Source organism: Anser brachyrhynchus, assembly GCF_964034855.1.
Source record: "Anser brachyrhynchus genome assembly, chromosome: 4".
Lineage (NCBI taxonomy): Eukaryota > Metazoa > Chordata > Aves > Anseriformes > Anatidae > Anser > Anser brachyrhynchus.
The window spans coordinates 44774345-44786122 of record NC_137698.1 but is presented as its reverse complement, the minus strand read 5'-3'; the positions used below and the strand labels follow the sequence as shown (position 1 = coordinate 44786122).

Below are 11778 nucleotides of genomic sequence, written 5' to 3'. Positions count from 1 at the left end.
ATTCCTAGAGATGTGCTGATGTACTAATACCCGAGTCTCCACAAGTGGTTAGATAATAAAAACACGCACAGAGCAATGTCTTTAAATTGGCACAGAGCTTTCTCTCTTCCTCTGATAATGCAGTCCACACCCGGGGAGTGGCCACTTCTCAAACAGAAATGGGAAAGGTTTGTTCCTCGGTTGTTTTTGAAGTGAAAGGCTATTATTCAGTCATGGTGGATTTCCTCTGGCTAGTTTTTTTATCAGCTATTATTAAAACTGCCACCTCCTTTCACTCAGCTCTCAGCACATACACAGCTAGACCTACAGTACTTAATCCCGCTGTGAGAAGCTTTGTAGCTCTACCTGTTTGTTACCTAACTCAGCTGTGGCAGGCAGCAAGAGAAAAGGAAAAGCAGGCTTAGAGAACCTACTCAAATTCAGATGGTTGCAGAAATCAAATTACCCAGGTTCCCTCCGTGCACTGAAACAGTCCAGTCTTCACATAAATGTTGGGGTTTCCTTATTTCAATTGTATGTTAAAGATGCAGCAGAATAAAACTGGGGAGACTGGGATTTGGATGTGATGCCATGATCTGGGAGCCCAGCACCTTTCAAAAATATCATTCCTGTTGGAATGATCTGTCTCAAAGGAGAGAAATGAGAGCTACTCCACTACATGAGATCTTTTGGATTTTTTGTGCCCTCTGGCATAGTAATGGGCTTTCGTGTTCAATATCTGCCGCTTCCTTCTTGGGAGCTGGGACTTGCTAAGCCTCCTCACCTCATGTGTGGACTAAATTTTCACCTGGTAAAATTGTAGAAGTTGAGCACTCAGACCTTCAAATAAGAGGTAGGTCAAAGGAGACACCAAAAGTCAGGACCAAGACACTGTGAAACGTGCATAATCCAGAATCGTAAGAAAGAAGAGCTTTAAACATTTAGCCCTGTTCTCAGGTTCACAGAACCTCGTTTCCTTCTACTTGGCAACTTTAAAACTACGGTATGCGTACTTGTAATAAAGCAGTTCAACAAATGTGAACCCTCAGTATAGCTGAAAATTGAAATGAAACAGATTAGTCTAATTTCTGTGCAAGGAGTCATGTCTCAATGGATTGTAAAAGTAGTTTGCTTACTGCTCAGACAGGAATAAAAGAGTTGCAGATAATTTCATTTACAATAGATGTGTATAAATGATTATCTGTGTTAAGCAATAATGACAATTTTCCATTTTCACAAGGATTTTTTTTATACAGACAGGTGAAACAATATTAATTAGCTGATTTGCTGAAAGAATTAAAAATGAATACAAAGTAATTAAGACATCATTGGTACCTCACTAGAGTGCCTTGTATAAAGCCAGATAATTAGTACAGCAGCTAAACGTGAAGTCTTAAGAGACAGTTCTCTGAGAAAGAAAGAAACTTGATCAGAAAGCAAATAGCTGTGGCTATCTGCAGGGGCAAAGTGAACAGACCCCTTGCCTATATGACAAGTGAATAGCAAGCAATGAACAGACACACTGTGCCCTGTGCTTTGGAGTGCAATTTTGCCTCTTGCTCGGTGTCTTCACTGATGTGCTGTCTTTTCTACAGCTTTCCTTCCATGCTAGTTGTCTTCGGTTACATTTTTGACAGCAAAAGCAAGACAGCAGTAAGCGCTACCACTTGGGAAGGCCAAAAGTTGATATATATTCTGAGCCACAGCCTGCCTTGGTGTTTCTTGCTAATCCCTGTTTATGGAATTGACTTTTCAGTGATCTGTAAATAGCTAATGCCTACCAGTAACCCCTATCCCCAGCACAGAACCCTGTACCTCCAGCTGCTGACCATGTCTGGGACGAGTATGCCTGGAAAACATTGGTTTGTCTCCGCTGGTGCAAGAGACAGAGAAAGAAGGCGCGTTCTCTGAATGTACTGTACAAACCTTTGAATTTTCTTTCTTTTTAATTGGTGTCATTATTTGGGCATTGGTGTATAAATGTGGTCACAGAGCAAAGCCCTCGCTCTGCAGCACTTCCCCCTGTACCTCGATTCAACATTTGAATGCTCGTGAAGCAGGTTCACGTCGAGGTTTGTCCCTTTGTTCTCAGAGGCTTACCTGGCTGCTGCCTTGTGCTATCTCTTCCGTCTCTAAGAAAAACTGATGTTATCTTCTAAAGAGAAAAGTCAATACTATATTTGCAACTGAGAATTTCCCGTGCGCCTATCCCCAGTCTGTGCACTGACAGCAAGGAGCAGCAGCTGTATGTGGCTGCACTTCTTTGCAGCGCCCCGAGAACACTCCTTGCACAGGAGCTGAAGAAATCCCCAGCCACGGGTCCCTTTGATCTCAGATAAAGGTCAACCTGTCGAGCAGAAAGTGTGATCGGAAATGCTAGCTCCCGTCATCCCTCACTTTCTCTTTCTTACTCTGAAATGATTCACCCTATCTTTCAGGGCGCGCCTTCACCACAGCAGGCATAGTTTTCACTTCAGCTCTGTGGCATACCTTTATTTCATCCCACGCATCGACCAGCTTCAGCCAGGACTGCCAGCATTTTCAGTGAAATGGAGCAGGGACGGGGGAGGGTCAGGCTGGGTGTTAGGAAAAGGTTTTGCACCCAGCGGGTGGTTGGGCACTGGGACAGGCTGCCCAGGGACATGGTCACAGCACTGAGCCTGCAGGAGTTAAAGAAGGGTTTGGACAATGTTCTCAGACAGAGGGTCTGATTTTGGGGTGGTCCTGTGTGGAGCCAGGAGTTGGACCCGATGGTCCTTGTGGGTCCCTTCCAACTTGTGATACTCTGTAATTCTATGATTCTGTGATTCAATGAGCTGATAAGAAAACGTCCACAATACTTGTGTCCACAATATCACAGCAATGTCTAACAGCTATGGTAGTTTTATTTACACACACATATATGTAGGCCTACTATCTTAAAAACCCGCAATTACAGCGGTCTTCTCCTAAAGAATGCATGCTGTCTCCCTGTGCTCGGTTTGAGGCTCTCCGAGCACATTGTGGGGCCCGAGCTTTCCAACACTGGCACCTACAAAGTGCACCGTCGGAGCTTCTGCCACACGAAGGCATTGGGAGCTGCAGAGCCCCGCTGTTCCTCACAGCGCCTGCCCCGGCAGGCTTCTGGCTGCACAGCATGGGGGAACGCGGCCTACACGTGCTAGGGGTAAGACGGCCGGCACAGCGGTTTTGTTTATAACTGTATCCGGCTATAAATGCTAACGTGCATTGTTGTTTTCTAAATCGCTTTTAAATTCCCGTATAACTTCAGCATTGTTGTTACAGCTGTGAAGGCTGGTTATTAACTGACAAGTACCTTGCGCAAAGGTAGACACTTTCTGTGCTGAGTTTACTCAAAGCCATATTGGCTCAAGATAGTTATCACCAAGGAAGATGAGTGACGGGAACAGTAATATCGAAGCCTTCAAGTATAGGCCTTGTCACCTGTTTGGTCTGAAATGATAGCGTGTGATGATAGACAGGATAGATTTTGCTTTTCACAAACCAAGCCACCTCGCACCGCTCGGGAGGCGGAATGAGGTGCCGACGTCTGGGACCGGGTACGTGTCCCCGTTCTCAGCTGGGAGCTGTGCCCTAGCAGGAGCCAGGAGATGCTGCTTAGGGGGAAATACAAAGGTATTCCCAGGTGGGATGCAACACAGCGGCACTGTCACTAAGTACTGATAGTGGGAGGACCATGATTTATTCAATCCATCTTCACAGAGGTGTAGTTCATTACCTATAAAGCTCAATCAAGTGACTTAGGAAAGCTGCTTCTGGGTGTGGATTAGGAAAAAAGGAAAAAAAAAAAAACCAACGGAACAACCATGGGCTTTGCTTTTATTCTGTGCAACATGTCTTCTGGCACCCTGAAGCTTGCACAAGGGAGAAGCAGTATACGACTGCAGAACATGGAGATTATCTCCTGTACATGATCCTCAAAGTGAAAGCGGAAACGGGGACTGAATCACGACTATCAGCAGTCATTCAGTCTCCTGGACCTAATTCTGGGAGGTTTGTCATGAGGATTAGCGCTGGGCACAGAGGGCTGGTCTCTCTTGACTTCTTTTATTGTCAGTGGAACAGAGAGGCTTCCTCGGAGGACAGTTTGGATTCCCGTCTGTCTGTCAGTGCTCAAATTAAGGTTGTGCCAGGATGTAGTCATAAGGTGTGTCAGTCCTCTTCCAAGCTGCCAACTTTTTCTCCAGAATTTTAGCTCTCCTTTTTCTAACAAAAGCTTCTTACTGCTATCATTTCCAAGAAAAATCTAATGAGATGACTTGCGTGAGATGCAGGCATGTTTGCTTGAATCTGTGGAGAGCCTTCTGATTTAGCTGTAGGGTTTTGCCTCGTTTCAGTGAAGTGCTCGTCCTGGTGCCAAGTGATAGTAAACCGCTGCCAGGATTCTTGATTATTTTACTGACCCATTTAAGCCTAGTATTGTATTTCTAAAATCAAGCTGTTACGCTTGGCATAGTTTTTTAAGGTAGTACCCGCTTTGCAGATGTGCATTAAAAGGTGTTAAGCAATGTTTTCACAGCAGTTTCCTAGGAAAGAAACACACTGACTTGTGTGAGAAGACAGTCGGTTGCTAGATGCGAGTGTGCCTGGCCGTGCAGCAGAGCCCCGCTGACCCCAGCAGCACGGTTATCTGCAGTTTATCTGCAGTTTACCTACTGCTGCCGCCGATGCTCCTCCTGTCGACACCGCTGCAAGAATTAGTACGTGTAGCACACCTACATAATGCTGTTTTTTCATCTTTACTTAAAACAGAGAGCTGTTTTTTTGTGTGTGAAATAAAGCTAAAATATAGTGGGAGATGATAGATTTGCACAGCGAAGCGCTACACTCCCGTAGTAACTTCTGTTAATTTTTGCTGGTTATTTTTGTTCTTCAGTAGGAATTACTGTTAGTTGGAGAGTGGTAGGTTCCAAAGGGTTCAGGTGGGTTTCAGAAATTCCAGAAGTTACTTTTTTGCTTTCTGCTTGTGGTGTGTCTGAGAGTGCTTTTGGTGAGAAATCACATTTTCTAATCCCCCTTGCAAAATTAATGATGAACTGGCATATTTTATGGCCATGTTTGTCACTTGAGCCTCTGTGATTGGAAGTTCATCTGTATGATTGATAGTTCATCCGTATCAGATGATACAACAGAATGATATATCAGAATTGATAGTTCATCTGTATTTATTTCATGGAGAAATACATTGTTGAAATCTTTTTTTTTTTGTATAGTGATGGAAATAAAAAAATGTAGTTTGGCTATTTTCTTTCCAAGCCTGGTGAAGATTAATGAAAAATAATTGCACTGGGACAGTGAGTGTGATCTGGGTGGACAAAGGATGTCACAATAGAATACCTTTGCAAGGGTATTTTCTTGTTTGTAAGGATTATTTGGTCTTGGATGGAGGTTCCTTTTAAGCAGTTTTGAGTTATTTGTAGTGTGTGTGTGTGTGTGTGTGTGTTTAATTTGGGACAAAAGGTGGGAGATGTTCAGTTTCCTGTAAGAGATTGCAAAAAGCCAGTTAGGATATTTTGGATAAACATGGGACTTTATGGATGGTTAGCCAAGTCCTAAAAAGCCTCGCATGTCCCAGTGCGTCGCATATTCTTAGAAATAACTCCCAAAATGCTCATTTCTTTTAATATCATTTTTCCCGCGTTCTTCAAGTTGCCTCTAAATGACCTGTGGCCACGCGACAGGTAGCACATACACAGAAATGAGGGCTGTGAGGACAGCGCTGCGATTCCTCCACTGATCAACATGTGACGGGAACCTGCAAGGCAGGCGGGTCAACGCCGAGCTTCGACACCGAGCAGCGGCTTCCCTCTTACGGGCAGGGCCCCAGCCCTGCACCCCCGACACCCCTGCCCCTGGCACCCCTGCCCCCTCCGTGCGGGCCGGGCCCCTCGGGGCTCCCGCTCCCCCTGCTGGCCGGGCCGGGGGCGGCCATCCGCGGCCGAGCCGGGCCGGGCCGTGCCGAGCCGGGCCGGGCCGAGCCGTGCGGGAGGGAGGCGCGGGGCCGCCCCGTGCCGGGAGGGACGCGGGGCGGGAGGCGGGCGGGCGGGCGGCGCGGCCCCCGCGGGCTGGAGCCGTGCGCGGGCGGAGTCCAGTCCGGGATTTCGGGGGCGCCGCGCGGTGACACATCGGCATCACGGGGGCGCGGCCGGGCGGCGGGCGGGGGCTGCGCGCTGAAAGGCGGCGGAGCGCGGCCGCGCTCACTCCGGCGCGGCGGCGGGACGGCGCCAGGCTGCCTGCACTGCCCGGGCTGGACTCCGCGCCGGGGCCGCCAATGTGCCCCGGCAGGCAGGCTCTCACCTCGCCCTCCGGTAAGCTGCGCGCCTGCGGGGCCGGGTCAGGTGCGGGGACGGACGGGCGGAGAGGGAGGGAGAGGGAAGGGGGCGGCGGGGCGAGCCCCGGAGCCGCTGCGCTGCAGCCGCGGGCGCTCCGCGTTGGCCGGCGCCGCTCGCCTGGCGGCGAGGCGGCGGCCGGGCTCGCAGCCTGTCACCCGGCCGCCGACGGCAGCGCCGAGCACATGGCAGCCGCCCGCCGCACGGCTCCGGCCGCAGCCGGCCCCGCAGCCCCGCTCCCCGGCTGCCCCCCGCGCTGCGGGGCCGCGCTCAGCCCTCGCCGGTGCCGGGAGCGAGCCGCGGAGCCGCCTCGGCGAGGCGCGAGCTGTTTTATCGGCGCTATTACCGCTTTTACTATCGCTATCGCTACTTTTTATTATCGCTGTTGGTGCGTTTTTCGCCTCGGGCGGCCGGGCAGAGCGCTGCCCCTGGAAGCAGCCGCGGGGGAGCGAGGGGCAGGCGACCCCCGAGGGGCGGCGGGGTGGGCTGGGAGCCCGGCCCGCCGCAATTAGCGCCTCCCGGCGTCATTAAGGAGGTAATTGGTTTCGGGGCGTGCTTTTTGCGCCTGTAAGCGGCGGGGCGAGCAGGTGCCGGGCGGCGCGGAGCGGGGCGGGGGGCGAGGTCCGCGGCGGCGCCCTGACAGAGCCCGGGCGGCCGTTAGCGGCCGGTGGTGCCCGGCGGCCGTGGGGCTCCGGACAGACCCCGCGGGGGCTGGGGGGGGAAGGAGCCGTGCCGAGCCGATCCGAGCCGTGCCGGCTGCCCGCAGCCGTCTGCGGGGATTCCCCGCCCCGGCAGCGGCCGTGCCGCCGTGCGCTGGCGCTTTAAACGCCGGGAAGTCCGCCCTCCGCAGGGAGCAGCGGCCTCGGGCTGCGCCCTCCCCCCGCAGAAGGCGGGGGGGAAGCCCTTGTTTTCATTCATAACTTTTTTTTTCTCCTTTTTTTTTTTTTTTTTCCCCTCCTCTTCCTTCCTCCCCGTCAGCTGCGCGCCCCGCCAGGCTCGCAGGGGGCGCCGCCCGCCGCAGCAGCTCGGGGCCGGGGCTCGGCCAGCCCCGGAGCGGTGCGGAGCCGCCGGGTCCCTCGCCCCGTCCTGCCTCATGCGGCCCCGTGTGCCGGGGGGCGGCGAGGGGCGGGGGTGCCCTCCTCGCCGCTTCCCTCGGCCCCTGCCGCCCTCTGCCTGCCCCGCGGCCGGGCTCGGCGGTCTGCGCGCGGCGCTGGTGCCGCGCTTTGCCCCGAAGATGGCACTGGCTGTCCGTCGCGTTTCCGTGGGATGTTATTTTGCCTTCCCCCGGGAGCCCGGCTCCTGGCCGGTGCGGCTGTAAATCTCTCCTCCTGCGCCTTCGTTCGGCCTTGGCGCGCTGTGGGTTTGCGTTCAGCGCTCGGGAGGGACGCCGCGTGTTGTGCCGGGTGAATCAGAAGCGAGTGCGGTTTCCCTCTGCTTCTCTCTCTTGCTTTCTTCCTAAGCCTGTGACCCTGAGGCCCTCACAGGTGACATTAAACGTAAAATGAATCCTTCGGCTGGTGGATCAGCACAGAGACTTTTGCGTCCTGATAGGTAGGAGCTGGTACTAAGCTGTTACAGCGGTCAGAGCGATACAGACGCATGACTCCCTGCTAGGATAAGTCCTGCTCTGTCCTTCTCCGTGCGCCCACGGTGCCTGCGTCGCTCGCGTTGCGAACAGCTCCGTGCCACCTGCGGGCTGGAGAGGCGAGACAGACGTTTCCGCGGTTGTTGGATGGGTTCTTTGGGAGTGCTCGATCACCTAGCGCTCATCTCGTTGCTCCTTCAGGTAAAAGTGCGTGACATCTTGCAGGGAGTTTGTCTAGGGCTTTCGGTAAAGGAAAACAGTTTGTTTTATGGGTTCTCTCTATAAATCTGGCTTTTAGGTAGTCTCATGTACGTTTTCGTGTGGGTACAGAACTGTCACTGCAGTTTTCCAGATCGGCAACCTGTGTGTTAATAGTTAAAAAGACTGAATAGAAGAATTTGTATTTCAGAAGCTTTTAATCAGTTTATCTTGGGAAATATTATTTGTTCTTTGTTTTTCATTTTTTAATTCTGTTTTTTAAAAGTACCTAGCTTTTTTTTTGAAACAAGTCCTTATCTGACACTTAATTTATCTTATTCTATTCTACCTGTTTTTCTTTCACACTCTGCCCTTTGGTCAGAAAATACTTGAAAACAGGCTTCTGTTTGCACACTTATTGCTTCTGTTTGCACCCTTATTTTGGTTTTATGAGATTTGCATGCTGAGTTCCTTACGGAGAATTTCTCATCCACTTGACAGTGCTTATTTCAAGGCTCTATAGTGCACGTACCTCACCTTAAAAAGGATACTTACCAAAGCATGCTAGCAAGCAAATCTGTTTAGCTTTCTGATGCTGCAGATTAAGCCAGAAGAGTGAGAATTGTGCGTGCTCTTTATTCTGCCCTGCAGAACGCAGCCTGGCATTGCTCCTTAAGGTTTCCGACTTAGTTTTGGGGGCAGGCAGAATTGCTATTGCTAATTAGACATTGAGCTCGGTAGCAAGTGAGAAGCACTTGGTTCCTGTGGCTTGCCAAGTGAGCTTGCAGGTTAATGCTGATTTTTATAGTTATTTTCTTTCTGAATTGTAATTTTAATGGCAAGGGGTCTCCCTTAGCATTCCTCACCTATGATGCCATACCCAGGTTCTCCCCATTGCTGGACTTTGGCCAGATCCTCAGCGTTGTTGTAATCCCCTGCTGAAAGAGATCAGCGCCAGGTGGCTAGGGCAATTTGTGGTTTGCCATATCACTTTTATTTTCAAAAAGTATCCTGTTCTTTGTTCCTCTTTTGCGCTTGATCTTGTGTCTGTATGTATATATGTACACACGCAATGTTTATTTACACTTTCTGACTTCTTATTGTTATTCTAGGGTTTCAGATGCATGCCAGGTTCCCGCTGAATGCCAGAGGTAGAGATCGCTACAGATGGAGCCCCAAAGTCAACATAGCAGCGGTGGTGGTTCGTTAGTAGTGATTCAGCAGCCCTCTTTGGACAGCCGGCAGCGGTTGGACTATGAAAGAGAGAGCCAGCCAACAACGATCCTGTCGCTGGACCAGATCAAGGCCATCAGGGGCAGCAACGAGTACACCGAAGGTCCATCTGTGGTGAAAAAAGCTGGTCCGCGGACAGCACCAAGGCAAGAGAAGCATGAAAGGACTCATGAAATTATACCGATTAATGTGAATAATAATTACGAACACAGACCCAGTCACGTGGGACATGTGGCACATCAGCATAACGTGAGGGCCCCGGTCTTGAGCAGATCAACGAGCACGGGGAGCGCAGCCAGCTCTGGGAGCAACAGCAGCGCCTCTTCAGAGCAAGGACTGCTGGGCCGGTCGCCTCCATCCAGGCCGGGTTCAGGCCACAGGTCCGACCGGACAATCCGGACACAGCCCAAGCAGTCGTCTTTGATTGTAGATGATCTGAAGGGTCCTCTGAAAGAGGACTTGACACAGCACAAGTTTATCTGCGAACAGTGTGGGAAGTGCAAATGTGGTGAGTGCACAGCCCCGAGGGCCCTTCCTTCCTGCTTGGCCTGCAATCGGCAGTGCTTGTGCTCCGCGGAGAGCATGGTGGAGTACGGCACCTGCATGTGCTTGGTCAAAGGGATCTTCTACCACTGTTCAAACGACGATGAAGGGGACTCATACGCGGATAATCCCTGCTCCTGCTCCCAGTCACACTGCTGTTCTAGGTACCTGTGCATGGGAGCAATGTCCTTGTTTTTGCCTTGCTTGCTCTGCTACCCTCCTGCAAAAGGATGCCTCAAACTGTGTCGAGGGTGTTACGACCGCGTCAATCGTCCAGGCTGCCGATGCAAGAACTCCAACACTGTCTATTGTAAACTGGAGAGCTGCCCCTCCCGGGGTCAGGGCAAGCCCTCATGATTTTCGGAGGGAGGTTTACTTCCTCCAACTTTGATTTTCAGGTTGTAGCTGATCTTTTTTTCCTTTTTTTTCCTTCCCCCATTTAGGGGGGTGGGGAGACTGCTCTTTTGCTTTCTCCCTCCACTTCAAATACACAAGTTCTTCCCTTTGCATCTTTGTTCTCCTCTTTGTATTCACTCAACTGAGTGTGGAGCGTTTTACGTAGTCATTGCTGCTCTTTGGTAAGTGTGGACTTAGTATCTGCGTCTGCCGCTCACTTTGGCAGGGTCGTCTGAGTTTGTAACTGAACCACTCCTGACAGAGACAGTGAGGGCTCGCTGGGCTCTTGCAGCTTCTTGCTCTGAATATCTTCCCAAAGATGTTTTTCCTTCTCAGCAATTTTTTTGTCGTTAACCCCCTGGGGTACCAAGGAGTAACTTTTCATGAGTGAGCTGGATTGTGAAATAACTTCTTGAGTGTGCTCTTCCTGGAGAGGGATGTAAAATAAAGGCTTTACCAAATGAAAGGCCTGATTCTTCTGTAAGCAGCCTGCTTTTTTTTTTTTTTTTGCCTCCACCTCTTTTGTCTTAACTTTTGGAATATTCTCAGTCCTGAGAGCTAGCTGATTGTTTCTCCCCTTGCTTTTTTTTTTTAACTTGAGTTTTTGCTACACTATGTAGATCTTCACATTGGAGACATTATGGCTGCAACTGTACTCATTTATTTCTCTTGCTGTCAAATCTTTGAAGGATATTGCTCACTCCACCTTCCTGCTCCTGTTTTATAGTCCATCAGTATCATGTTGATATTAAAGTTGGTGGTGTTCATATATCCAAACAGCCTTCAGGTGTCATTGAGTCACCTAAACGTTCTTGAATCTTTAATGTTTCTTGTGATCCTCTGGTTTAGTGAATTTAGCTCTGCTCTGTACTTTATAATTTTATTCTGCTCCCTGTTTTATTGCCTTAGCCACAAATTGTGGTCCTTTTTTGTATATTTTATGTATAAAACACAAAGTTGAATCCCAACTATTTTTAAGACAAAAGTCTGTTAAAACTTTTTTTATTGTAAAGAATATTTATTATGTGAATCTCTATTATTTTATGATATTTATTGCAAAAGACTTTGAAAATGTACTCATGTCTGAATATAACAAAATATCAATACTTAACGAAATAAGGATGACACGAAGAAAGTACATATGTTAACTATAATGCAGAAAATATATTAATTAATGAAAATGGCTCGTGAGTTCTTTTGTTACAATGACAGGTTGTAAGCTACATTTGCATATTCTGGGTTCTTGTTATTTTCTTCCTCTGGTCAGGTGGTCTGTCAGGTAGCAAGTAACTTCCTATTGATACTTCAAAACCACTAGTCTGTGCTCTAGTTTAGTTTCCCTAATTTTAAGTTTGCTAACCATTGATCAAGTAAGTTTTTGCAATTGAATGTATGCATTGTGCTCAACAGTGCCAAGAGGTGTAGGCCCTATTTATTTACCAGAGCATTAAATGTAGTTGTGGAGGAGGAAACCATAACTTCAGGTTTAGTTTC

The 11778-nt window shown here is 49.6% G+C and overlaps 1 protein-coding gene across 4 annotated transcripts; it reads left to right on the top strand.

Annotated features, from left to right (window-relative positions):
• Window positions 1-6132: 6132 nt before the first annotated feature.
• SPRY1 (sprouty RTK signaling antagonist 1) lies at window positions 6133-11465 on the top strand. 4 transcript variants are annotated; one of them, XM_080590535.1, is made up of 2 exons: window positions 6133-6308; window positions 9225-11465. In XM_080590535.1, the coding sequence occupies exon 2, from the start codon at window positions 9280-9282 to the stop codon at window positions 10243-10245; it is 966 nt and encodes a 321-aa protein (XP_080446661.1). In that variant the 5' UTR covers window positions 6133-6308; window positions 9225-9279; the 3' UTR covers window positions 10246-11465. The 4 variants fall into 4 exon arrangements, with proteins under 4 accessions (XP_080446661.1, XP_080446662.1, XP_080446663.1 ...); XM_080590536.1 differs by lacking the exon at window positions 6133-6308 and adding an exon at window positions 6582-7743; XM_080590537.1 differs by lacking the exon at window positions 6133-6308 and adding an exon at window positions 7773-8115.
• The last annotated feature ends 313 nt before the right edge of the window (window positions 11466-11778 follow it).

Bases quoted from the DNA above. Each gene is read 5' to 3' on its own strand.
- SPRY1 (XM_080590535.1), top strand. From the start codon at position 9,280: ATGGAGCCCCAAAGTCAACATAGCAGCGGTGGTGGTTCGTTAGTAGTG.